Source organism: Rhyacophila brunnea, unplaced genomic scaffold (assembly GCF_057557595.1).
Source record: "Rhyacophila brunnea isolate RB1 unplaced genomic scaffold, BYU_Rbru_1.0 scaffold_13, whole genome shotgun sequence".
NCBI lineage: Eukaryota > Metazoa > Arthropoda > Insecta > Trichoptera > Rhyacophilidae > Rhyacophila > Rhyacophila brunnea.
In genome coordinates, this window is record NW_028232785.1 from 19,672,545 (window position 1) to 19,697,148 (window position 24,604).

General features: G+C 34.6%; 2 protein-coding genes and 1 long non-coding RNA gene across 4 annotated transcripts; all 3 read right to left on the reverse strand.

The window, feature by feature from the left end:
* Window positions 1-945: 945 nt before the first annotated feature.
* On the reverse strand, window positions 946-5,619 carry LOC147076837 (uncharacterized). Its single transcript, XR_015069713.1, has 3 exons — window positions 5,411-5,619; window positions 4,332-4,478; window positions 946-3,205 (listed from the first exon to the last, which is right to left on the reverse strand). It is a non-coding gene; the product is annotated as an uncharacterized LOC147076837 (long non-coding RNA).
* Window positions 5,620-10,867: 5,248 nt separating this feature from the next.
* On the reverse strand, window positions 10,868-18,336 carry LOC147076838 (uncharacterized). Of its 2 annotated transcripts, XM_085941371.1 has the most exons (5): window positions 18,220-18,336; window positions 17,745-17,905; window positions 16,067-16,192; window positions 14,792-14,923; window positions 10,868-13,077 (listed from the first exon to the last, which is right to left on the reverse strand). In XM_085941371.1, exons 2-5 carry the CDS (start codon window positions 17,892-17,894, stop codon window positions 11,854-11,856), a joined length of 1,632 nt encoding a protein of 543 aa, XP_085797497.1. In that variant the 5' UTR covers window positions 17,895-17,905; window positions 18,220-18,336; the 3' UTR covers window positions 10,868-11,853. The 2 variants fall into 2 exon arrangements, with proteins under 2 accessions (XP_085797497.1, XP_085797498.1); XM_085941372.1 differs by lacking the exon at window positions 18,220-18,336 and having other exon boundaries at window positions 17,745-18,024.
* Window positions 18,337-19,468: 1,132 nt separating this feature from the next.
* LOC147076839 (uncharacterized) lies at window positions 19,469-21,835 on the reverse strand. The gene is made up of 3 exons (XM_085941698.1): window positions 21,720-21,835; window positions 20,740-20,834; window positions 19,469-19,851 (listed from the first exon to the last, which is right to left on the reverse strand). The coding sequence occupies exons 1-3, from the start codon at window positions 21,724-21,726 to the stop codon at window positions 19,504-19,506; spliced, it is 450 nt and encodes a 149-aa protein (XP_085797824.1). The 5' UTR covers window positions 21,727-21,835; the 3' UTR covers window positions 19,469-19,503.
* Between the last annotated feature and the right edge of the window lie 2,769 nt (window positions 21,836-24,604).

The window sequence follows — 24,604 nt, forward strand, 5'->3', positions numbered from 1 at the left end:
CGTGGTAACTATAGATTAAGAATACATAGTAAGTACACATACTATTTGTTATTTTTATTAAATAGCCTTAATTACACTAGGTTTATTAGATAACAAATATTATTCTATTTATAAAATATCCTTAACTTATGTATGATTTAATTGCATAATTTAAAATATGTAATAGATAGACGAGTATTTTTTTTACTACCCTTCGCAACTGCTACCTGGTCGGTTCCATTTAGTGGTAACAGTTGAACGTTCAAAATTTCCACGTGAGAACGTGACTTGGGAGATGGTCCGGTCAAGGATGATACCAAATTACTATGATCAATTTTCATTAAATTTTTAACGTCATCAACAAAATCCTTGGCTCACTTATCACTCAATTGATTTCATTTGACATCACATAAGGATTTTCAGCACCGTGAACAATAATCTTATGTCTCTTTAAGGAGTCGTAGTCTCTACATCTATACCAGTTTTCTCAAAGTGGGCGATTACGCCCCCTTGTGGACGATGGAGGCTTTCGGGTGGGCAGTAGAAGGCTTAAAGAAAATTAGGGGGCATTAAGGAAATCTAGAGGGGCGACGGCAGACAAATTATAGAAAGAAGAACTTATAGAACATAAAGATGAACTTATAAAACTGACAACAAACGCAGAATTTAAAAAATGGCTACCAAGAATTTGGCTCAGAAGGGAATCTCTCAACTGTACCCTGGGTTATTGTCGGTTGTACAACGATTTCTGATAGCATTACCATCGTCATACTTGTATGAACGTGGATTTAGTGCTGTGGCAACGTTGCAAACTAAAAAGAGAAATCGGCTGCGAGTTACTGAACGCGGTGACTTACGGCTGTTTTTAAGTGAATTCGAGCCTGATATTGACAAACTCGTCGAAATACATCAGATTCATCTTTCACATTAGATAAATTTTAAATTCAGGGCTTTTTTTTAATGTTTATAAAAATATTTCTAAATATCATTAAGTATGAGTTTTATTTCCTCTCATTGAAATATTTGAGGGTGGAAGAAGGTTCCGCAGACAACGTGCAACGTTTCAATAGCATTTAAGTCATAGTAAAAAAAAACCTAGAAATATGTACATCATATAACTAATCTTAAAGTGTATTTCAAACCAAAATTTACAGCAATATAATTTTTACGATCAGTAAACTCGATCGTGCGAACCGACGCATAGACATTTCCCGCAGTCCGAAGGAATGTTTACGTGGCAAATTTCATCTGTTGTATTACAAGAATTAACAAGTAAATGGTGCATTTTTCCTACATTGTAGTGAGAAATCCATTATTTAATTGATAACATTTGTGTCATAGTCAAATTTCGCAGACAAATTTCTAAGAAATAATCCACGGTGTGGGAACTTACAGCGGTCAGTCAACCCACGCCAGTTCTGATATTCCTTTGTCTTCTTTTAATATAAAAACAAATGTCGCAATACGACAGTAACTAGTACCTTCAAATCATTCAAACTAACTACACGCTTCTCGCTTCGACGTTAAATAGTTTTTATTGCAAATACAATTCTTCGTAAATATTATTTGTAAACTTCTCGTTGTACGAACTGTAATTGAATTTGTATTTTTGTTTGTTAAGGGATAATAAATTTGGGCTACTTTATCATGCAATAAATCCTTCTGTTCATTCGTAACCTACCCATCACACCTCCCTTACCTACATATTCTTTCATCTCAGAAATAGGATATGGGTCACACCCTATCTATCCCATCCATAGAATAATGCATGTTTATAAATTATATTTGTAATAACTGTTTTTAAGATACGCAACAGATGGTAATATGAAAAGGTAAGTTAAAAAATATAGGGGGTACTAGATTTTTTTTTAAATCTCAAAGTGGGCGGTGGTTGAAATAAGTTTGAGAGCCTGTGATTTATAAAAAACACATATTACAATTAATTGGTTTTTCATCAATTCATATGGGCCATTATGTGTTGCTTCAAACGGCCAGCTTGATAACATTTATAATCGCAATACTCGCATTTAAAGGGAGCTTCTCCAGTGTGAATGGCTTCATGTTTCTTTAAGTTGGCGGATGTTTTACATTTGACATCACATACATTACAATGAAATGGTTTTTCACTGCTATGAACTAATGCATGTGTTTTTAACCTACTTGAGTTAATACATTTGTAGTTACATATAGTACAATGAAATAGTTTTGCACCGATATGAATTAATGTATGATTTTTCAAAGGGCTAGGGTCATAACATTTATAATCACAATAACTACACGCATACCGCTTTACACCGCTATGCGCATCCATATGTCTTTTTAAGTTACCCGATGCATAACATTTAAAGTCACATAAATTACATTTAAAAGGCGTTTCTCCACTATGAACCATCAAATGTGTTTTAAGAAGCGAAGAGTATTTACATTTGTAATTGCACATGGTACATTGGAATGGTTTTTCAACCCTATGGACAATTTTATGTTTTTTTAAACTATCTGAGCCTTTACATGTAAATTCACATTTACTACATTTATATAGTTTTTCCTTTGAATGAAACTTCAAATGTCTTTTTAAGCTTGCAGTGTGTTTAGGTTTGAAATCACATAGGTGACATTCAACGCGCTTTTCATTACTGTGCACCACTTGATGTCTTTTTAAACTAAGAGATTGCTTACATTTATAATCACATATAGTGCATTTAAAGGGCTTTTCTACAGTATGGACCAAAGTATGTCTTTTCAAATCACGGGAATCTTTACATTTGTAATCACACAAGTTACAACGTTTGTAGTCAATATGAATCAATTTATGCTTCTTCAAAATAGCTTTATTCGCTGCTCTATAGTTGCACTTCTTGCAAACGACGTGTTTAACAACATAATTGTTTTTGTCATTTTCAGACACGTGCATTATTTTGTGCTCATTAAGAATGTTTTGAGATGGGCAAACGATAAAGCACACATCACATACGAAATTATTATCATATAACAAAACTCTGCTCAACTTCAGACAGATTTCTTTAGCAGCTGGCGTAAGCACTTTTTCTTTTTTTATGTCATGTTTCTGAATGTCAATGTCATCATTATATGACAGTGCGGACTGAATATCCATGTCAAGTGGTATGTATTGATATTGATGCAATCCAATGTTGTATTTACCACTATACATACCTTTGTATGGAATATAAGAAGATGTCACCTTTTCGTGATTCAAATGTAGTGGCACCTTTTGAAAAACAATAATTAAGTTAGTATGTATTCTGCTAAAATATTTTATGTATCTAGCAAAAGCAGGACAAAACAATCTTACAAGTACCAAAACATGATAAAATATTATCATCAACAGAGTTGGTTGACAAAATAAAAATAAATACAATTCTTAAAATGGGGGTTCTAATAAGCTCATTCTGTGTACTTTCATAATACACTGACAAACTGCAGTCTGCAATTTAGAAGAAATCTTTATTAACGGCCCACGTGCTCCGCGTAGGTCAAAATGGATCTTTTATGGTATTTTCAAAGCATGATCCTGGACATTCCTTAAACGTTGTAGATAATCTATTTATATAATTTTGAAGCCTTATTATCCTTCATATTTATTTTAATTTCATTCATTTGATGTCTGCATAAAGTATTTTTATTACATAAAATAGTATTCTTATAAACTTCTCGCTCTAATGTTTTAGAATATAGTAATATTTCAGTACATCCATGTGCAGTGGTGTTAAGATTTTTTACATTTATTAATTTTTAAACGCATTTATAAAACTATTAGTATAATTTATGTCGACAAGGATAATAAGGCTTCAAAATTATATAAATAGATTATCTACAACGTTTAATGAATGTCCAGGATTATGCTTTAAAAATAACATAAAAGCTCCATTTTGACTTACGCGGAGCATGTCCCCCCTTGAGCTATGTATTTTTTTCGACTTATACGAGGTATAAATGAGAACTCTGCCATTCTTACAGTGTTGACTGTGTCCCTGATATATCTTAGAATTACCCCCTACCTATCGCTAAGTATAAAGGCAATGTGACGCTCTACAGTAGCGTTTTCCAAATGGTGTATGCTGTAAAATTAATGTGTAAGTATATTTAGTGTTTTTTGTATATATATGAACATCCAATTGAATTATGGAGTTGTCGAGAATTGATACACAATTAAAAATTGTATTTTTAATAATAATATTATTGGAAGCAAAATAGCCCCACCGGCGACTTTTTTACTGTCAAAGCCTTCAGGCTAGAGCCCTGTCAGCCCCTTCCCCCTTGTGGGGGCCATGATTCCGACAATCATATGTAGTAACAGTAGTAAACAAGAATTGTTTGTAAAAATATAACTGTACCTGAATTTGTGGCACATGTTCTGAATGAGAACATCCAGCTTGTGGTTCTTCATAGCTCAATGGTCGAATTATACCCTGAACAGATTCCCCTTTGAAGTCATCTAGCTGTAAATTCGTCTCGGCTTTTATATCCATCAAGGCAAGGGTCTGCAGAAGATATCGGATAGAGAAAATTCTTTAGGAAAGTATATCATCGCAAATGTGTTTAAAAATATCGTTGATTGGAAAACCATTATAACAAAATGCAAAAATCTGAAAATACCGACGGTCAAAAAATTATAGGTCTACGATATATTGAATAATATATTATATATATTTTTAAAAACTAAGAAAACATAGATATTAGAAAAATTCCTATAAATAAGTTTGACCACGAGGAATTTGAACCTAACACCATTTTACTATCTGGATAAAGCTCTTCCAATTGAGGAATCAGCCCACATATAACCATGTCCGATCTATGGATCCTCCACATATATACTCCACATATACATATTTAGTTTTTACGTGAAATGGACGTCAGCCACTTGCTTAACCTATGGACTTTGGTCAATACTGTGACTCATACACAAATTTAAAAACAATATATTGTGTACTTGCCAGATCTAGGATTCGGACCTGGGACCCACGACGCAATAGATTAAAGGGTGGGCACCACTGCACTACAGCATGCTGCATTATGTAGGGACCCCCGCGGAGAGGTTAGAGGTGGGATTTGTTGGCAGAGCTATCATAGATAGTCGACATACCACTCAGCATTTCAAATGGAAGCACACCTGATTTGGCATCAGGCATAACCCACTGAAGTCGTACTAACCTTTGGCCTCTTAGAGACCCCTGGCTGACACATTAGGTATATTATTTATTACAAAATAAATGCACAATTTAATTATATAATTTTTGGTGTCGCCAATGACAGCATGACGTTTTATAACTTTCTTAGACCAAACCCAACCCAACCTAACCTAATCTTAGTGTGTGATAATGATGCATCGAAATGTATGTAACGTCATCGTCTATATTGTAATCGTACCTAGGGAAATGACGTATAACTAATATGTCAAAAAACATAACCTTACCTCGTATTGTCGACTTTTGAGTTCGTTTTCTTGCTTTGTATATGGCATTTCTGTTTGTATCTCATTGTGAAAACGGTATCCAGTGTTTTTATGATATTGTTCATTTGATTCTTTCTCATCGCAAATACCTGGTTCAGTTTTAATATCCATTTTTAAACACTGGCTTCGACTATGTACAGGATTTTCCATTGAAGTGTGGAGTCTGTATTGCCATTCTATTAAATGAAGATAAATGATGCAGGTAGCTACCTATGTTATACTTAAACAGTATTGTCATAAAAATAATATTATATGTAGCACCTAGTCAGAGAAATTAGCTATTTTATTTATAGTAAAATTCTTAGTATACAGTGTACCTATCTAATTCAATAAAGATGTCAAATTAATAATATATTAACATATAAAAATAAATAGTATGTAGGTATAGTAGGTATTTTATAATCTGATTGTTTGAAAGAACTTGTGAATATGCATAAAAACAGATAAACTAAGAAAAACAATCAACGATAATAGGTTCATGAAATAAATTATAAACCAAATAATAATAGTAATTGTATTTGTAAAGTTATTTTTATCTCCTTTTTAAAATCTTTCTATCGGAATGGAGCGACTTCAAGTGAATTTTCAAGTACATACCTAATTATTTACTGCTGCTACCTATCGCTACCTAGTACTACCCCATGATTATTATAATTTGATGTGGGTAGATAGCTGTATATTTTTTATTGAAGGAGTCACCAATTTGTGGTTTCCAATTTTTTGACGTTTTCACTCCTATATTCTAGTAATTCTCCTAGTTTGGAATCCGCATGGGTATGGCAGGTGCGCATTCAACCAATTTGGAGTCACATGGAGGTCAAGGCTGTATTCTGTGAGGACCAGTGGCGCATGTTAAAGCTAATTTATGATGTGTGTTTATCTCACTTATCTGGTCAACCCGACACGCCGGGCCCCTGACAGTCCGGGCCCCCAGGCTAGAGCCCTGTCAACCCTCCCCAGCCATAACCTATACCACTCCGGAATTCGGGTGGACACCGAGAATTTCATTGGGGAATGGTTTCTAAAAAAACCTGACATTAGTGTTTCGAAATTTTTGTATTAGAAATTTAAATCTAAGAAATTTTACTAAAAAGGGTGCTGGAGAATTACAAATCATTTTTTGCTGTGTTGTTTGTCTAAGCCCAAGGTATAGTTTATTGGCTTTCAATTTCAATGTGTAAAGTCATTCTGATGATTTTCATATTTTCGGGGGGGGGCAAGGCCCCCTGCCCCCCCCCCCCCCCCCAGGGTGCGCCACTGGTGAGGACCCAACGTCGTTTGTTTATCGCGTGCTACCTGTGCTCCTGTATGGCTGTGAGACATGGCATCTTACTAAGCTTCAAGAGTCTCATGTGAGGGTCTTCGTCCATTTATCTTTTTCATAAACCTTTGTATTTTCATCACTCGATCAATATCTTGCATTAAATGTTGCCGCGTCACGGCGTTCTAACTTTATTCTTCTTTCAATTATCGACCTAGAATCCCATCAAACACATGGTCTTTTGCACCTGTTTCCCTCCCAAAGAAAAGCTTGCTGGCGTCCACCCTGTTGGACGGAGGTACCTAAAGGTTAGATGAAACATGCAAACCTAACTCCAGACTCTTTATGAGTCTGGGAATCCACGCCAAGGGAGATGCTTCCCGGCGTGGGTTTAGCTGCTACGAATAGTGGCCGTATCCACTCCCTTTGATAAAGAGAATCTCATGCTCTACACCGGAAGGTGGCAAAGGCAGGTGGAGGTGAGAACGAGGTCGGCACGAGCAGAACCAGAATTATAAGTCCGATAAAGGTTAAGTCATTAATCCTCATTTAAGTACAGTTATTACATATGAGCACCAGTCTTGTATGTAGGTAAGTATTTATCTTATAATAACAATTGAAGAACTTTCAGTTTCTTAAACGTTACATTGTACACATGTTAGCTTGTTCGATGATTACACTGGGCGACTTTACAGGTAGATTATAAATTCGCCAACAAACAGCTCGTAAAGAAGCTCAATGTAATTGACACATAAGACGTAGATGGCTCAATTGGTAAACCACATTATTTGCCGGAATTCAATGGATGCTGGTTCAAGTCCCGCCAATCGTCGTATTTTTTTCAAGGATGTAGGTATATCTGATGTGAATTCCCATTAAGTATATTATAATATTTTTAACATTGTTTATTAATAACATGGTGTTAGGTACCTTTCAAAAAGAGATGATTGCATGTTATTCCAGGTCCTCCAGATTGAATGTGATATTTTATAATACTTACCAACCATCATACTTATAGATATCGTTAAAAACTCATTATGCTCAAGTCTTGCAAACTATGTTATATTTTGCATGTGGAGAGACATGAGTCATTACCATCAGTTGTTTATTCTCCCAAGGTGCAGAACCAACCTGCCACTGGTAATGCCAATTGGGAGGGCGATAACTATGTTCAACGTAATTGCTTCGGGTGTTGATATATTCCACCTACGTGATAATGAGTTTAGGTGGACGTTGTTTTATAAATTCTTAAAATAGGGTCTGTTTAACTCATCCGGTGTACTTCTTTGTACCTATCTAATTTATATATCTCTTTTTTTATGTACTACGGTTATATTTATATTTCTTTGTTTCTAAATAATGTCATGTTGTGAACGTCTTAAACTTATAATTTGTAATGTCCACAATATGTTAAAAAAATGAAATAAATAAGTTGAAATTATTATTCAAACACATCAATAAAAAAGGCATTAACGAGCACAAGAATAATAACATTATTGTAATTAAAATTATATGAAAAATGCCTTTCAAAATTATTTATATACCTTAGAAATGAAAAAAGGCGTAACCCTAATTAAAAAAAAAACTTAGGTTTTATTGTATAATAACATTGTATACGACTAAATAAGTACACGTTGTGTCCAAAGGATATATGCTGTGAATGCTGATTTATTATCTAAATTTAGCTAATAATTAAAGAAAAAAAAGAAGTGACGTAGAAAAAACGACTTTTAATTAACTCAATAAATTAATATCACATTAAAACTCGTTTAGTGCTAACACCGCGACTGGCACGCTTGGAGTCGTTGGCCATTATATATAATTAACGTGTTATTTAAATGTGGTAATTAAAAGGTTGGCAGTGATTGTGTCAAATTATCAATTATCATGCATTTTAGGGTTATGTTTATTTTGTATTTTAACTTTGACCGAAAAACATAACAAAAACGTTTTTGTGACTCCTGTAAAATTTAATTTGTGTGGATTATGCCTTTTTCCCCTTCCTACTTTCCCTTTCCTCAAGTCGATATAATCAGCAGATAGAATGAACAGTTTCCACAATACAATTACACGAATACCTACGTTTTTTTTGGGGTCTATAGGGGGGGTTGATATAATGTGACGAAGGGTGGAGAGGGGGGGGGGTTAGAGAAAATGTGACTTCACAAAGTAAACAAAAAAATTAAAGGATCTGAAAACACAATATTGGGGATCGGGAATTTAAGAATATATAAGTACATATTCAAAAAGAAAGTTTTTAACATTTAGGGGAGGGTCAAAAATGTGACGTAATATAAACAGGGGGTAAAAGGTTATGTGGCGATGGGGGAGGAGGCTAAAAATAGCCAAAATCGTGAGACGTCATATCTGGAAAATAAAATTAAACGAACATGTTATAAATAAATTTTAATAGTATTAATTAATTATATTGACAATGAATATAACATTAAATATTTTTCTCACAATATATTATATTATTATTACTATAAACCATAACAGTTTAAAAAAATATTATTGTATCTAAGATGTCTATTATGGTGTGCTTTATGCGGGATTTGACTAAACACCATTTCCAATACATAAATAATTGTATTCGTAGTTTAATGAAAACAAATAAGTATGACTGACAATGGTCAGTGTGCACTATTTATTTTGGATCACCACAGCCTACATCAACCCATTGCCGCTATATTACATATAAATAAGAAATAATTTTAATTATAGAAGTATATTGTTTTATTATTGAAAATAAAATGCATACAGCTGCCTTTATCTTCTTCTATAGTGTGATTTTAAATACATCTAAAATTATTATTGAATACAATATAGGCAATTAATAATTGTGAATAATAATTGGTAGTGTACGCGACTGGCAATCTTTATGAACCAGATTGAAATCCTTATGATGCTTACTTAAAAAAATATATATTTTGTTAAATATCTAAAAACGTGACTTCAAGAAGTTGTCATTAATCGTATTCTACGTGCACAGAAAATATTGAATAGTAAAAAGTTACAATATCAAAAAAACAATTGTATATTAGAATGTCATAATAGTGCAATAACTATCGATTAAAAATATTAATAATTAATAATCGAATTATTTTAATATTATATTTTTGTTTTTATATTTTATGCCTATTTATATTCTGATAGAGTTCATTGTATGTTTCACCATCTGTCATGCGATAATTTTAAAAGCAAGCAAATTAATTATACCCAACGATATCATATTATTTGCGACATAGTTTTTACCACAACTTTTGGCCTAGTTCGTAGGTTACATGTAAATTGTACGTAAAACATTTCACCGTCACACAGTTCACCGTGAGCTTTCTTATCGGAAAGAGATATCCGTATACTATACGGTCTCCAATTTTATTAGATTCAATATGAACATTAATTCAATTTTCATATCTGATTTTGGCAGAATTCAAGAATCAAAACCTAACCTTACCTTTTTATGTTAACTGTCAATTCACGGTGGAACTGCATTGTATTGTTGTTTTAATTGAATAAAACGCATTTTTTGTAGTACTTATTCCACTTTTAATCAATAAATTAGGATCGGTTTCGCCTCAGTTGAAAATGTCCCTCTGAGGCGGAGGAGACTGAGACGAAACCGGTCCTAATTTATTGATCAAAAGTGGAATAAACACTACAAAAATTGGTTTTATTAAATTAAAACAACAATACTAACCTTACCTGGCAAATAATTTAGTATATCGGGTTTTTTTTAAATTTGTTTGCTGCTGGCTTCCTGTAAAGTGTAAACCGACAAGAACCTATTTTATTTAGACATGCATTTTATGTCAGTACTATAATACCCAAAGAGGTTGGATGGCCATATGTTTCCGATACAACATTTTACGGTGAAGTGTGATACGGCGAACTGCATACGTACAAGTTTCCGGACATGTAGTAAGTATGGGCATTTTTGTATAAAAACTATGGGTGGGGGGGTCGAACACACTACTAATCAAAAATTTACGTTGTTTTTGCCGAATGTGTGATCCAGTGCAAAGACCCAATGGAATGGGAAAATGGGAAAAAATTACTTTTCATGTCTACTAACATAACCTCCACTCTGGTGGAGTACCATATACTGTGCTTAGGATCGAATATGTTAATTTACTATTTCAAAGGGTTCCAGTGATCTGTCAGGCGTGCCATGCACCAATAGGCGCGTACTGACTGAGCGAGTAGCCTTGCGTGGTCGCGAGGCAGCTTCGCTATAGATAATATGCGTAAAAGCCTCGCGAGGCAAAATGCTCAGTCAGTCAGCACGCGACTCGCCCGAGGTAAACGCACGTGCCGCCTCGCCCAAGCGTTGCCACAGCCGATCCAATCATTATCGGTTTATCGATCCTCAAAGGTGCTGCGCGCGGCTGCCTTGCGTGACATTAATATTGTTGCGATTTTTGCGAAGCAAATAAATGCTTGAGGCTGCTCGCTCAGTCAGTACGCGCCTATTAACGAAGAGTGTCAAAATATAATCATTATACCCTCAAGACTCAAGAATTTTTAATGATCTATTGAGTATTTTATATTAAAATTGTAGTTTTGCAAGACGAATGTTTTGTTATACTTTAAATAACTTTACAACAACCTCTCCTACCTTAATCTAATTGTCATATTGTTAAAGTCCCAATAAAATACTTTATTATGGATCTATATAAAAACTGCAGGCTCTTACTCTCGAGTATTGGAGCATAGGACAAGCACCAGATCGCCCCATACCCTTATCACATCGCCACGTGACGTACTTGCCGGTGTGTAGGAACAACAGCGTGAAGATTGCTTTAATAGCACCGCTGCAGGAGTAGAAAGGTCGACCAGCGCGATGTAATCCATGAGGTCTGACATAAGGGTACGGAGTATTGCACTCTCTGACGGCATGCAGAATACATGGACATTATCATTAGTCACAATCGATCCACTGCAGGATGGAGGCCTCCCCAACTCCCTACACTCTTCTGGAATCATAAGTTTTCGTTGATCCAGTAGGTTTTAGTGAGTCTATATACCGCGTGTGTTAGTTTTATTAATACAGTACGGCAATAAGTGTAAGTTACTTTATTATTCACACACATGTATCAAAGTTCTAAAATTTGACAGTTTGTTAATAGTCACACAATTGCGTTTAATACAAAAATGACGAAAGAAAATGTCCTTCTACTGCTGTCTTCAACGTCTTTGACGGTTTTTGACCGCCATGACCTTTTTTATGCTTATTTAAGTTACTGGAGTTTTTACATTTGAAATCACATACATCGCACTCAAACGGTTTTTCGCCGCTATGAATCACTTTATGTTTATTTAACCCACCATATTGCTTACATTTAAAATCACACAAATTACATTTAAAAGGTTTTTCGTCACTATGAACCATTATATGTTTCTTTAAACTACTGGATTCCGTACATCTGTATTTACATAAACTGCACTTGAATGGCTTTTCACCAGTATGCACCATTTTGTGCGCTTTTAAACTACTGGATTGATTACATTTGTATTCGCATACATCGCATTGGTAAGGCTTTTCTCCGCTATGAACCATCTTATGTGTCTTTAAATGATTAGATTGTTTACATTTGTAATCACACAGATCGCATGCGTATGGTTTCCCACCATCATGTACCATTTTATGTCTCTTCAAGTTACTCGATTTCTTGCACTGAAAATCGCACAAATTGCATTTGAAAGGCGCTTCTCCGGTGTGCTCCACACTTTTATGTATCTTTAGAACACGGGCCTCTTTACATTCATACTCACAAATATTACATTTAAAAGATTTGTCACCGATATGTGTCATTTTAAAATGTCTGTTTAAATGTGCAGAGTTTTTACATTTGTAATCACACGAAGTACATTCAAATGGGGTTTCCCCACTATGAATAATTTTAATATGTCTCCTAAGGTTGGCAGATTTTTTACAACTATACTCACAAATTGTGCATTTAAACGGTTTTTCGGTACTGTGAACCAATTTATGTATACTCAGATAAGAAAATTTTGTTGTTGCATAGTCGCATTCGTTGCAAACGAATTGTTTCACGTCACATTTATTTTTATCATCACGACACGAAGATATGTGTATAACCTTGTGGTCTTTTAGGGTGTTTTCAGATGAGAAAAACCCGAAGCAAACGTCACATACATAATTTTTGTCATAAAATGAAGCTCTATTTAACTTCAGACAAACTTCTTTCCCAGGTGCAAGTACTATTTTTGGCGATACGTACTGAGATTGGCCTAATTCCATGTTGTTGATTTGATATCTTTTGGATTTTCCTACAGATAAACCAATGCGTTGGATATCATTTGAACCTGTTTTTTCTTCACGTTTCAAGATTAGTGGTATCTCCTGTAAATCAAAACACATATAAAAAATGCAAAATAATTTTAAATAGCTATCATCCACAGCGTATGGCGAACAGAATCCATTGTAAAAGGTGGGGCCTTATGTTGTAACTTGCGAATTGAAGTCGCCCGGTCGACATGACGTCATATGACGTCATTGTGACGTACTACCGGAGTGGTAATAGCATTCGAGAAATTAACGCTACTCAAATACTGGCGTTATTCATTGTCCCCATACACAAAAAGGTGTTTCAGCATAATCATATCTATGGTGAGCCGTGTGCTTGGGCGGCTCGCCTCGATGCGTGTATTGAGGTTACGTCACAATTACGTCATGTCGTCGGGTGACTTCATGTCACAAGTTATAACATAAGGCTCCTGGATACAAAATCCATACTGTATTATAGTTTATACAAGAATGTTTTGCCTAATTATAGTCTTGTCCAACGCGTCAATCGAGGGTGGATTTAGATGGATAATATTGGAGGCGATGTAGAGATTTATTGAACTCAGCAACTGTCATACTGTTGACGATGCTCATGTCTGGGGCATAGACAACAGTACAAACGGATACGCCCGAACGACAATTCACTAATAACCCTCTTCCGTTAGACAAAGTTACGATGACGCTCCTGTCCACCAAAATATTACACGTAAATGTATTGTGTGAGACTTGATAAACAAAGTATATATCTGTTATCAATAATATGTAACTATGTGACTAAATACAAGTCCTACTAAACGACAAACGAGTGTTTCCTTAATTGCCGAAATCCCTTGTCACACACATGCGCCAGAAGCAACCTTCTGCTAAACATAGTACATGTTGTATCCTTACACCCCCAGATACATCAGGAACGACATGTATAGGGAAACATTAAATTAAGATGTTTATTTACCTAAACAGATTAGTTAAAAGTCGTTTTCAAATTAATCATAAGGATACCTGTCAAGGTCAACTTTCGGGCCGTGGCACAACATTGAAAATTACGACGGTAGTGTTCGTTATTGATTATCTTGATTATTATAAAATGTGCAACGAAAGAAAAGTCCATTCAAGTCAGTCGAACAAGCTTTTGTATCTAAATGGAAAGGGGTAATTGCAGTTACAGTTTTAAGTCATAAAAAGTATAACATTTGAGCATCTCAATAGTATCTTCCATTGTGTTTTAAGCGTAAAGTGTTCAACAAATGTGTATTATCAGTTACCATGTATGCGTGTGAAATATATACTCTCAATGTAAGAGAAATACAAAAATTAAGAGTAGAGCAACGTTGTATGGAAATGTGCAAGTTGGACATAACCCGCAAAAACCATAAAAGAAACCAAAAGAATAAAAAGTAGACAAGGGTACGTGTAATATTATATGTCGTCTGGCAATAGACAAGATATGTCATTCGGCGAGTGAAGAACCGCTGTGCAACTGCTGTAATACAGTGGTGGCCTGAAACCCGCTGAATAGACAAATTAATAAAATTCGGTGGATTTGTACGTGATAGTGAAGAAAAAGTGACCGAGAAGATTTAATGTAGCTTGGGGAGGTCTTCATCTAGCAATGGATCGACTCCAGCTGATGATGATGATAGAATCACCTTAGCTATATTATAAAATATTATATCAATCGGTTGACTATTGGATAGGCATGGACTTCTAAATCTCTATAAAATCTCAAAAACTATATACCTAGGTACGGTGTATCTGAAAAAAAAATACTTACTTGACTGCTACAGCCAATGGCAGAGCTTTCACTTGACTCTCCGTTTAAATTAAGGGATGTTTCACAAAGGAAGCTGCTTTCACATGAGTGGTCTATTTCGTTATCGAATAGAACATTTGGTTCAACTTTAACCTATAAAAGAACATTAAAAAATTAATACAATAACTGCTTCTAAATTCTAATTCAATTAAGTTTTATACTTTATTCGGGTCATTTTATGTGACCTGAATTTCGTCTTTCGGCATCTTCAGGCAATGTTCGCAATCACCATGGAATAAGTATCTAAATTTCGTTTAAATAACAAATTAATATTTTGACATTCTTTTAATGTATTAATTTTATAAATAAACAAGTGTTAACTGTATTCTGTCAGTGTGCATTTGCCGTTGGTTAATGCAGCATTGGCTTCTTATACTGGGGCTAAGGGTTAGGTCACACTACATTGACGCGACTTTTTCAAAGCCTGAGTTTGTATGATTATTACACTTATGTTACTACACTACTGTCATTGGACCTCCTGACTTGATGTAGTGTTAAAAAAGCATCTACATGTATTTATTAAAAGATAGTGCATGAAGATGCCGAAAGGTGAAATCGTTGTTTATAAAATGATTCAAATTTCAAAAGAATAAAAAAAATAATTAGAAAATAATTGTTTTTTTTTTAATTTGTTAAATAAATAACTGTAATATTCTATATTTTGTATCTGCCTAAACCAAACCACAATAGTTTTTGTGTACTTTGGGCGATACGACTAAATTGTGCACACTTTTTCATTCATACTTGTTTTCGTTGGGACTAATAATACGTCATAATTACATATTATTATACGATAGTTCATTATTTAAATTCATTAAGCCCTGCCTGATCCAAACTATAATAGAAAAAATATTATTATGTCTAAAAATATCCAAAGTTATGTATGATATTTTAATTGCATAATTTTTGACTATTATGGCATGGTTTCGCAGGGTTTAATTGAATTTTAAAAACTAATCAACACCATCTGTAAATTGTAGTCTTATTTCAATGAAAACAAAAACGTATGACTGACAAGCTTTAGTGTGCACTATTTATGGCGGATCTTAACAGCCTACCTCCACCCTTTGCCACTGGTTCACGACTCATAAGACTGATCGAATAACACTTGTTTCCCCACAACGGTTTACGTCTCCACTTGACTCATGGATAGGACAGAAGAATCACATTTTTTGTTTTCTTATTAAACATAGTGATATAAAAACAAAATTAAACGAAATGACAATGGTAACCAACCTGCCCGTTGCAAGAGATGTCTGAACTTTGGCCCAGAGGAAGATAGTGAGGGGTATGTAACAATGTGTGTTTTACATTAAAATCTATGGGTTCCGGCTTGACACACTCATCGGGTATAATTTCCACCTGAAAAGAACAATATTAGTGAATATTAGAAACATCAACGTGAGATCGATTTAAAGCTAATTTGAAAAAGGATTCAAAGAATTCCACATAGGTCTCGACAAATGCGAATCCCGCCTATTCAAAACTTGAATTGTAGGATAGGCGGCTCTCGTGGTGCAGTGCGTAAGGTGCTGGCCTTTAATCCTGGAGCTCCGGGCTCGACCCGGTCAGGGCACAATATATTTACGAGATTTCCACAAATCCTGGGTGTTTGTGATTTTTTCATTGCTATTACTAAAATATACTACTGTTAAACTTCACTACTATCATTGGGCCTCTAGGTATGTTGTAGTGTTAAAAAGAATGCACGTTTTCTTATGTAATTTATACGTATGCAGTTGGTAGGATCACAGTATACCGTGAGATGTTGTAACGGCAATAGTTGGCTGTATAGTATTTAAATCAAATAATACACTTAAAAATAGTTTAGTAAAAATTTACGGAATAACTATAAGGGATAGACAGAAGAAAACAGGTAGGAAGGTAAATAAATTAGAAATACAATCATACCGTAAAATTTATATAGGTAAAATTCTGGTAGTTGCTCGTAAGTATTACGTTGTACCTAGTAAATATCTGATAATACCTAATGATAGTTTAATATAGGTATTTAGACAGATATTTGATAGGTACCGTTCAATATCGATGATTGAATTTAATAAAATAGGTAATTAAAATTTTGTACTACCAAAAACGTTTTTATCTCAATACTATACGGCCATCTCTTTCTTACGGACGATGCTAAGAAGCTTTTAAGTATGAGCGATATTGGAGATGCCTCGTGATTTCGGTCCCTTCTACAAGAAGCAAACATATTTGTTTTGAGTGAGAGGTTTAAATCCATCTTATATTAAGGTTATACTTCAGCTGAGGCACGGTCTAAAACGATCGTGACTATGCGACGCGCAGATTGTGCAAACGACGCGTGACGAAAAAAACATAATTTGTCATAAAAATCCAAAATGCGTCCATTTAATGTTATGTTTATTGTTATTTAAGTAATAATGATAATATATTATTCATTGACATGTTTTGTTTTTCGTGTAAATACACAACATTTTTTAGTCATCTTTACACGATTTAAGAATTAATTCCTCCGACGCCATCACAAAACAAATTGACCTGATCACAGGTCGATTTTCGCTCTCCGACTGGCAACGCATGCAAAATTACGTCCCACCTATTGTTTAAAATTATTTTCCGTTTCACTGAAGACGCTCTTAAGAAAATTTCAATTAGGACTCATCAAAATGTCAATTGAATTCATATATTTTTAAAAAAAGACATCTGGACCATATGGCGAACTATCTGAGTTATGTAAAATACGGCCAATGACAGCATGACCTTTTAAAACTTTCTTTTAAGAAGAAACCCAACCTAACCTAACCTTATCTACCCCAACCTAATTTATTAGTGTGTGATAATGATGCATCGAAATGTATGTAACATCGTCTATTGTAATCGTAGTGAAATGACGTATTAACTAATATGTCAAAAAAAAACATAACCTTACTTCGTATTGTCGACTTGTGATTTCGTATTTTTGCTTTATACATGGTGTCTCCGTTGGTAATTCGTCATGGAGACTGTTCCGTAGGTCATGATAGCACTTTTCTTCAGATTCTTGCTTAATATGATCGACTGGTTCCGTCTTCATGTCCATATTAACGCCGGCTTCAAGTCCCACAGACAATTTAATATAATTTATTAGTTTGTACTGTATTTCAATTACTATATCGTGCACTAAATATATAAATAATTATATATATGCTATATATATTGTGTAAATACGTCGCTAAACAATATAAATATCAATGAACAAGTAATTTAGTAGGCAGGTACCAACATACCAACTCCTGTCACATTTTAACAGAGCTTACAAAAACATATAATATAAATTTAAAATATTATAATGAAACACTACAATTAGAATAACACTACATATGTATGAATTTCATTCATTTTATATTATAATAAATTCAACTTACATTAAGTGCTACTTGCTATCACTAAACTGTGATTATAATCTGAATAGTTTCTTTGACACAAAATGACACAAAAATCGATTCGCCATTTTGCATCGCCATACACAGCGGCCATTTTGCGTATTGTTTTAAAGTGTTGCTAGTTACAAGAAAATAATCAAAAATAGATTATTCTACTGCCAGCGCTCCATTGGCGAGCCAAAAGTCCGACGACAATAAGTCTTCAGATTTTTCTACGTTCTGCTACTGGCCAACAGACGTTCAACGAAACGAGTATATAATTAATTTGACGAGTAAAACAGTCGACTTTGACAGCATAGATAATATACGTATATCTGACAGTTAAATCGTGATGGCGTTAAATGATACCGACGTTTTATGTTTTTTGGGTTATTGGGTGGCAGATAATGTAATAACGAAGCAAAGGGTACACAAATACTGGGTGAAACATTGGATAAGGAAACGAACGACATTATCCCACACAAATTTAATACGAGAATTGCGTTTGCAACCGAGCGATTTCCGCAATTATTTGCGAATGTCGGAGGATGTATACACAGAACTGTATAATTTGGTCTCCCCATTTATTAAAAAAAAAAATACTATGATGAGGGAAGCTATTTCTCCTCATGATAGATTATGTGCAACCCTGCGATTTTTGGCTGCCGGCGGAACATTCACTGACTTGCATTATAGAACTGGGATTGGAAGACAAACTCTGGGCAAGATAATTCCCGAAACTTGCCAAGTCATCATTGACGTTTTGAAAGGAGAATATTTAAAGGTGTGTATTATATTATACGTCATCTAATAAAGTTGGGCAAATTTACAAATATATCATTAACAAGTAGACATTGGTTGGTCTTATAAAGTGAACGTTTAGTGGATTGTTTTACCTATATAAATCATAGACGGCAACATCATAAGAATGGCAGACAAGATGCATTTGAGATAGGTATATATATAGTCACAAATAAGGCCATCGTTGACATGCTAAATATTCAATAGACCATTAGAATGCTGTACCTAGCCAGGACTCTCCATATAGGCTGTAAGCAAGCTGCTTAATTATTCCTGTTGAATGTATTGTAATACTAGTCATATTCTTCGAAAAGCAAGCATGGAATTTGATTTCTAAATGAGGCCACATAATAATATAGGTTTGCTAACATAGCTCAAATACTTACCATTTGTTGTATCGCTTAAGCTAAGGTTTATAGGCATAAAAACAAACAAAAAAACAAATATTTTTACAAGATATTTATTCATACAAAAAACATTAATTTATTATACCGGCTTTTGTACATTTTTGCTTAATATACGATAAACTGGTTGAGTATGAACAGTAGTTGCTGGCATTATTTTGTCACTTTGTCCCATAAAGGCAACTTCATGCATCAGCTTCTCGGCCAGCAATCTTTGTCCCTGTGACATCGATCGTAGTTTCATGGCCATCATTTTGCCAAAAACATCAAATTCATCTTCAGTCTTGCTTAGTTTGTCGGTGATTAATTCTAACACTTTGTTGGCGCTATCATTCGATTTTTTTCGTTTGAACGATGGGGGTTCTGGTGCTCTATTGAGATTCGACCTTGGAGTAGTCGACAACGTGGATGTTGAAGGCGAATATTCTATCTGTAAATAAAATGTTGATTATTTTTTGTTGCAGTTCCCTGATACGCACGAAGAAATGGAGACGATTGCAGAAGAATTTAATAGTAAATGGCAATTTCCAAATTGCCTGGGCGCAGTTGATGGGAAACACATTGCAATCGTGCCACCTGCAGGCGCCGGCTCCCACTTTTATAATTACAAACATTTCCACAGCATTGTTTTGATGGCGATTGCAAATGCTAATTATGAATTTATTTATGTTGATGTTGGAACAAATGGACGTATTTCTGATGGAGGCGTACTGAGAAAATCTGATTTTTTCAAACGTTTAGACGAAGGCAGATTAAAAATACCTGCACCAAAAAAACCTACTGCTAATTCTGATGCACTGCCATTTGTTTATATTGGCGATAAAGCCTTTGCATTACGTAACGATTTCATAAAGCCGTATTCACAAAGGCAATTAAATCACAGTAAAAGAATACCTATATAATTATCGGACATGCAGAGCCAGGCGAATTATAGAAAATGTTTTTGGCATTTTAGCTGCTAGATTCCGCATTTTTCAAGCTCCAATAAACATGAAAATTGAAAATATCAATACAGTTGTATTAACTTGCTGTGTGCTGCACAACTTTCTTCGTCGCAAATCAACACATACTTATACTCCTTCTCATGACCTTGATAGGGAAAATCCTGAGACAGGTTTAATAGAGCTCGGACTGAGGTCACAGGACACCTTAGCGCCTTTGGAAGCAACGACTAATCGGAACTCGACTGCCAATGCTAAGAAAGCGCGAGGAGATTTCGAAAAATATTTTAATACTACCGGGGCTGTCACATGGCAAGAAAGTATGATAAGCAATAGATAAATTAAACCAATGTAACAATTTAGTTAAAATGGTTTACCTCAATACAATCTTCGTTGTTTAACGAGTTGGAGTAACTCTCATCAGGAGACATGTTTTCCAAATCGTCCACCATGCTGGATATTGAGCTCGATTCTGTAAAACAAAATGTAAATTGTTAAAATACAACATAATACTCAAACTTGTTTTTTATTATTTCTCCCCTAAGTACCCATTCCTTCATACGGTTAATATTGATATTGGTATAATTGGTGTAATCCAGTATATCGGGTATTTTCAATATGTGTTTTCCGCTGTATTCCTCATAACCAAACTGTACCATTAATTTTGATTGATGATTGACGATTTATTGATTGTCTCTGAAGGAACCTAACTCGAGCGATTTTTGATTTTATGATCATTTCTTTTCTTCTTCTTTCGACCATGTCCGATCATAATATGGACCTCCACGGAGTGGAGGTTTGTATTGACAGATTTTGTTTTTACGAGAAATGGATGTCAGCCACTTGCTCAACATATTAGGTCCATACTCTGACTCATACACAAATTGAAATTCAATGTGTACTTGTCAGACCCAGGATTTGAACCTGGGACCCGACCACGACTCAATAAGCCGCGCTTCCACCGCCATGATCGTACCTATATATTATTATTTCTTACCTACCTCAGCAAAGAATAAATAATTTTATTGTGACTAGAAATGATTCATAGCTGTATGTTTTAATTGCTTAATAGTAGCTAATCTAATGCGATGTCACTTTCAGAGATACGACAATGTCATAGTCTGCACGTGTATAATAAATAGCTTTAAAGCATTCCCTCGTACCTATATATTATTATTATTTATTACCTACCTCGGCAAAGAATAAGAAATTTTATTGTGACTAGAAATGATTCATAGCTGTATGTTTTAATTGCTTAATAGTAGCTAATCTAATGCGATGTCACTTTCAGAGCTAGGTACGACAATTTCATAATCTGCACGTGTATAATAAATAGCTTTAAAGCATTCCTACGTACCTTCCATTTGGTCGTTCAAGAACTCCAAATTTTTATAGTACCACAGTTTGGGTAGATAAACTGCGTCTGTGCCGGCTCCGCTTCGATATGATGTCCTTACTTTATTTCTCTCCTTTCTGTAACCCGACCTCAATGTCTGTATTTTCTTTTTAACATCGTCGACCCTTGCCTGCGGCTCCACCTTGATTAAAATCTCCAAAAGTTCCGCATACGCCAAGGACTTGGCATCACGATTCTTATATAGTGGGCTGGTCGTCTTCCACAACGATGGGTTGTCTTTAAAACAACTAATAAAATCTTCCAAGAAACTTTTCGAATGCACTCGTAGATCTACCATTGTTGTTATCGATGTGAGATGTCCGAACACTTTGAATGACAGTAAAATAATGATGGCGCTGTCGTCCGTCGGCATAGATATAAATAATGTGACGGTAAAGCGTGGTGAACGTACGAATTTCAGCGGCTCGGCGAGTAAAATATCAAACATGTTTGAAATCCAACGAGCCTGGTCTGCGGATTAAAAAGTCCGCAGACCTGGGGTGCTCCACGCGAAAAAAAAGTCCGAAGACTGTAAATCGTCTGACTTGCGTGCCAATGGAGCGCCGGCATACGAAGTAACAAGATCGAAAAGGGGAATTTCAATCTCTTTGAATAAGATAATATTGTTTACAATGATGTTTTAAATTGTCAACCGACTATAAACTATTAGTTTTTTCCATAATGATAATATAGAAAGATTATCTAAAAACTATTTTTGTGGAGTAGGTACCTGCCTCGGCCTTTGTGTTGAGATTATTTTGTATGTTTATGTTTTTGGTTTAATAGTCGCCTACTAACCATGTACCTAGGCAGTGATGTCCCTAAACAAAATGCCGCCCCTAGACAGCACCAAAATTCCGCCCCATTTTTTTTTATATAGTATTATTTTATCATCCTTTCATGTCTCCAATATCTAAGAAATGTGTTGTATGTTGTATGGATACAATACTAACAAAATACACACTGACCACTGAAATAGTATACATAATTAAATTTAGCTATAAAAAGCGAATTCACCAGAGTCTAAGGTTCTATTTGGTTGTTATATCTGAGTATCTAACACATTTTTGGTTTGTACCATTTAGGAATACACAGATTTATTATTTTCACACCATTTTTACTAAACTATTATTGTACAACACAACATAACATAAAGAAAATAATTTTAGCTATTTCTATATAAATACCAAATGATTCTCTTCAGTGACGTCCCTAGACAAAATGCCGCCCCTAGGCAGTGCAAAAATGCCACCACATTTTTATATACAGTACTTTATAATATCATCCTTTCATGTCTCCAATATCTGAGAAATATGTGTTGTATGGATACATTACTAACAATATAAATCTAATTTAAATGCCATCTCTGCTTCAATAGACAATATTGCGAGTCTACGGTTTCAGATAAGTACATTTAAAAATACACTTGACAACTTCCAAAACTCGCAAGTGACTGGCGAACATATTTGGATAATTTTAAATTAGGTATGCACGTGTTTTTGCTGTTCGCCAAGCACGTGACATCCAAGGACAACGGAAGTAAACTAGACATCGCGAACCCGACAAAAAAAATCTTATTCGTACCTAATTAATACATTATGTTGCCATCCAGTGAGCTGAATCTATTAATGGAAAGATATTTCCGTTATTACTAAGTTTAGGTATCTATTTATATATATATATATACTGACTCTCCTCGATTTACCACCATTCGAGTAACTGCCGCCTCCAAACGACGCTCAATCTGCCTACTGACACAGGGCGTCACTGCATGTAGGTATCTATATATTAATAATACTTGACAGTATATGTATTGATTTTTATACATTATCATCATTATTTTTATGGCACTACAACCCTTGGTGGACAGAACATCAGTATAGTACAAATAATTTGGAGTACCTACGTACCTTTAAAAGGGGTCGTGAACACTACTTTTCTGTAAAACATTTGAAATTATTTTGCGAGCGCATGATTAAGTCGGTAATCTTCACAAATATTATGATCGTTCAGTTGCCATTCCGACTTTCTCACGCAAGAAACTGCAGCATTTTTTTTTAAATTTAAATTGTGTTTACTTTTAGGTACTTAAGTGCAGTTTATAAACGGTTTTACAAAAAAAAAATCCAACTGTAGGTACAATAATGCTAACTGAAGTATAGTATTATATTTGCTGGCTAACTTCCCATCGTGGCAGTATGTCTTTATATAAGGTCTGAAAATTGGCAAATAATTAATAGGTATTGTCATACTAGTAGTGTGAAGTTATCTGCATATGAACATACACTGCGAAGTCAATAGATACTTACTATAATATAATAATAGCGGCTCTCGTAGTGCAGTGCATGTGGCGCTGGCCTTTTCTTCCATCCGGGTGCTCCGGGTTCGGTTCCGGTGAGGACACAATAATATTATAATAATTATTAATGTGATTTTCTCAAATCCTAGATGTTTGTGATTGTTTCACTTATATTACTAAATACCTACAGTACTGTCATTGGACCTCTAGGCCTGTTGTATTATTATATAGTCGCCATAATTAAGTAATTACCGATTTATTAATTAATATGTAATTTGCAAGTAAAGTTTATTTCTATTTTTTTACAATAATTACTCGTAGTGTAGTCTTAAAATATACCTAATAAAACAAACGATTATAATATTTCCTATTAATATAATTATATCTTTATTATGAACGTCGTATACAGAAAATATATACTTAACGCATTCAGACCCCATGTGCAGAATTATGCACACTTATTTTAAACCTTCATAAAATATTCATTTTTCGTTTATTAAAACTTCACCATCTATGTGATTTTCGATCAATTAATACTCTTTGTTAT

Bases quoted from the DNA above. Each gene is read 5' to 3' on its own strand.
- LOC147076838 (XM_085941371.1), bottom strand. From the start codon at position 17,894: ATGGACATGAAGACGGAACCAGTCGATCATATTAAGCAAGAATCTGAA. The intron at 16,193-17,744 runs GTAAGGTTATGT...TGTTCTTTTCAG, and splicing joins TCACAAGTCGACAATACGAA to GTGGAAATTATACCCGATGA. The intron at 13,078-14,791 runs GTAAGTATTTTT...TTTGATTTACAG, and splicing joins CCATTGGCTGTAGCAGTCAA to GAGATACCACTAATCTTGAA.
- LOC147076839 (XM_085941698.1), bottom strand. The intron at 19,852-20,739 runs GTAAACCATTTT...TTTTATTTACAG, and splicing joins ACAACGAAGATTGTATTGAG to ATAGAATATTCGCCTTCAAC.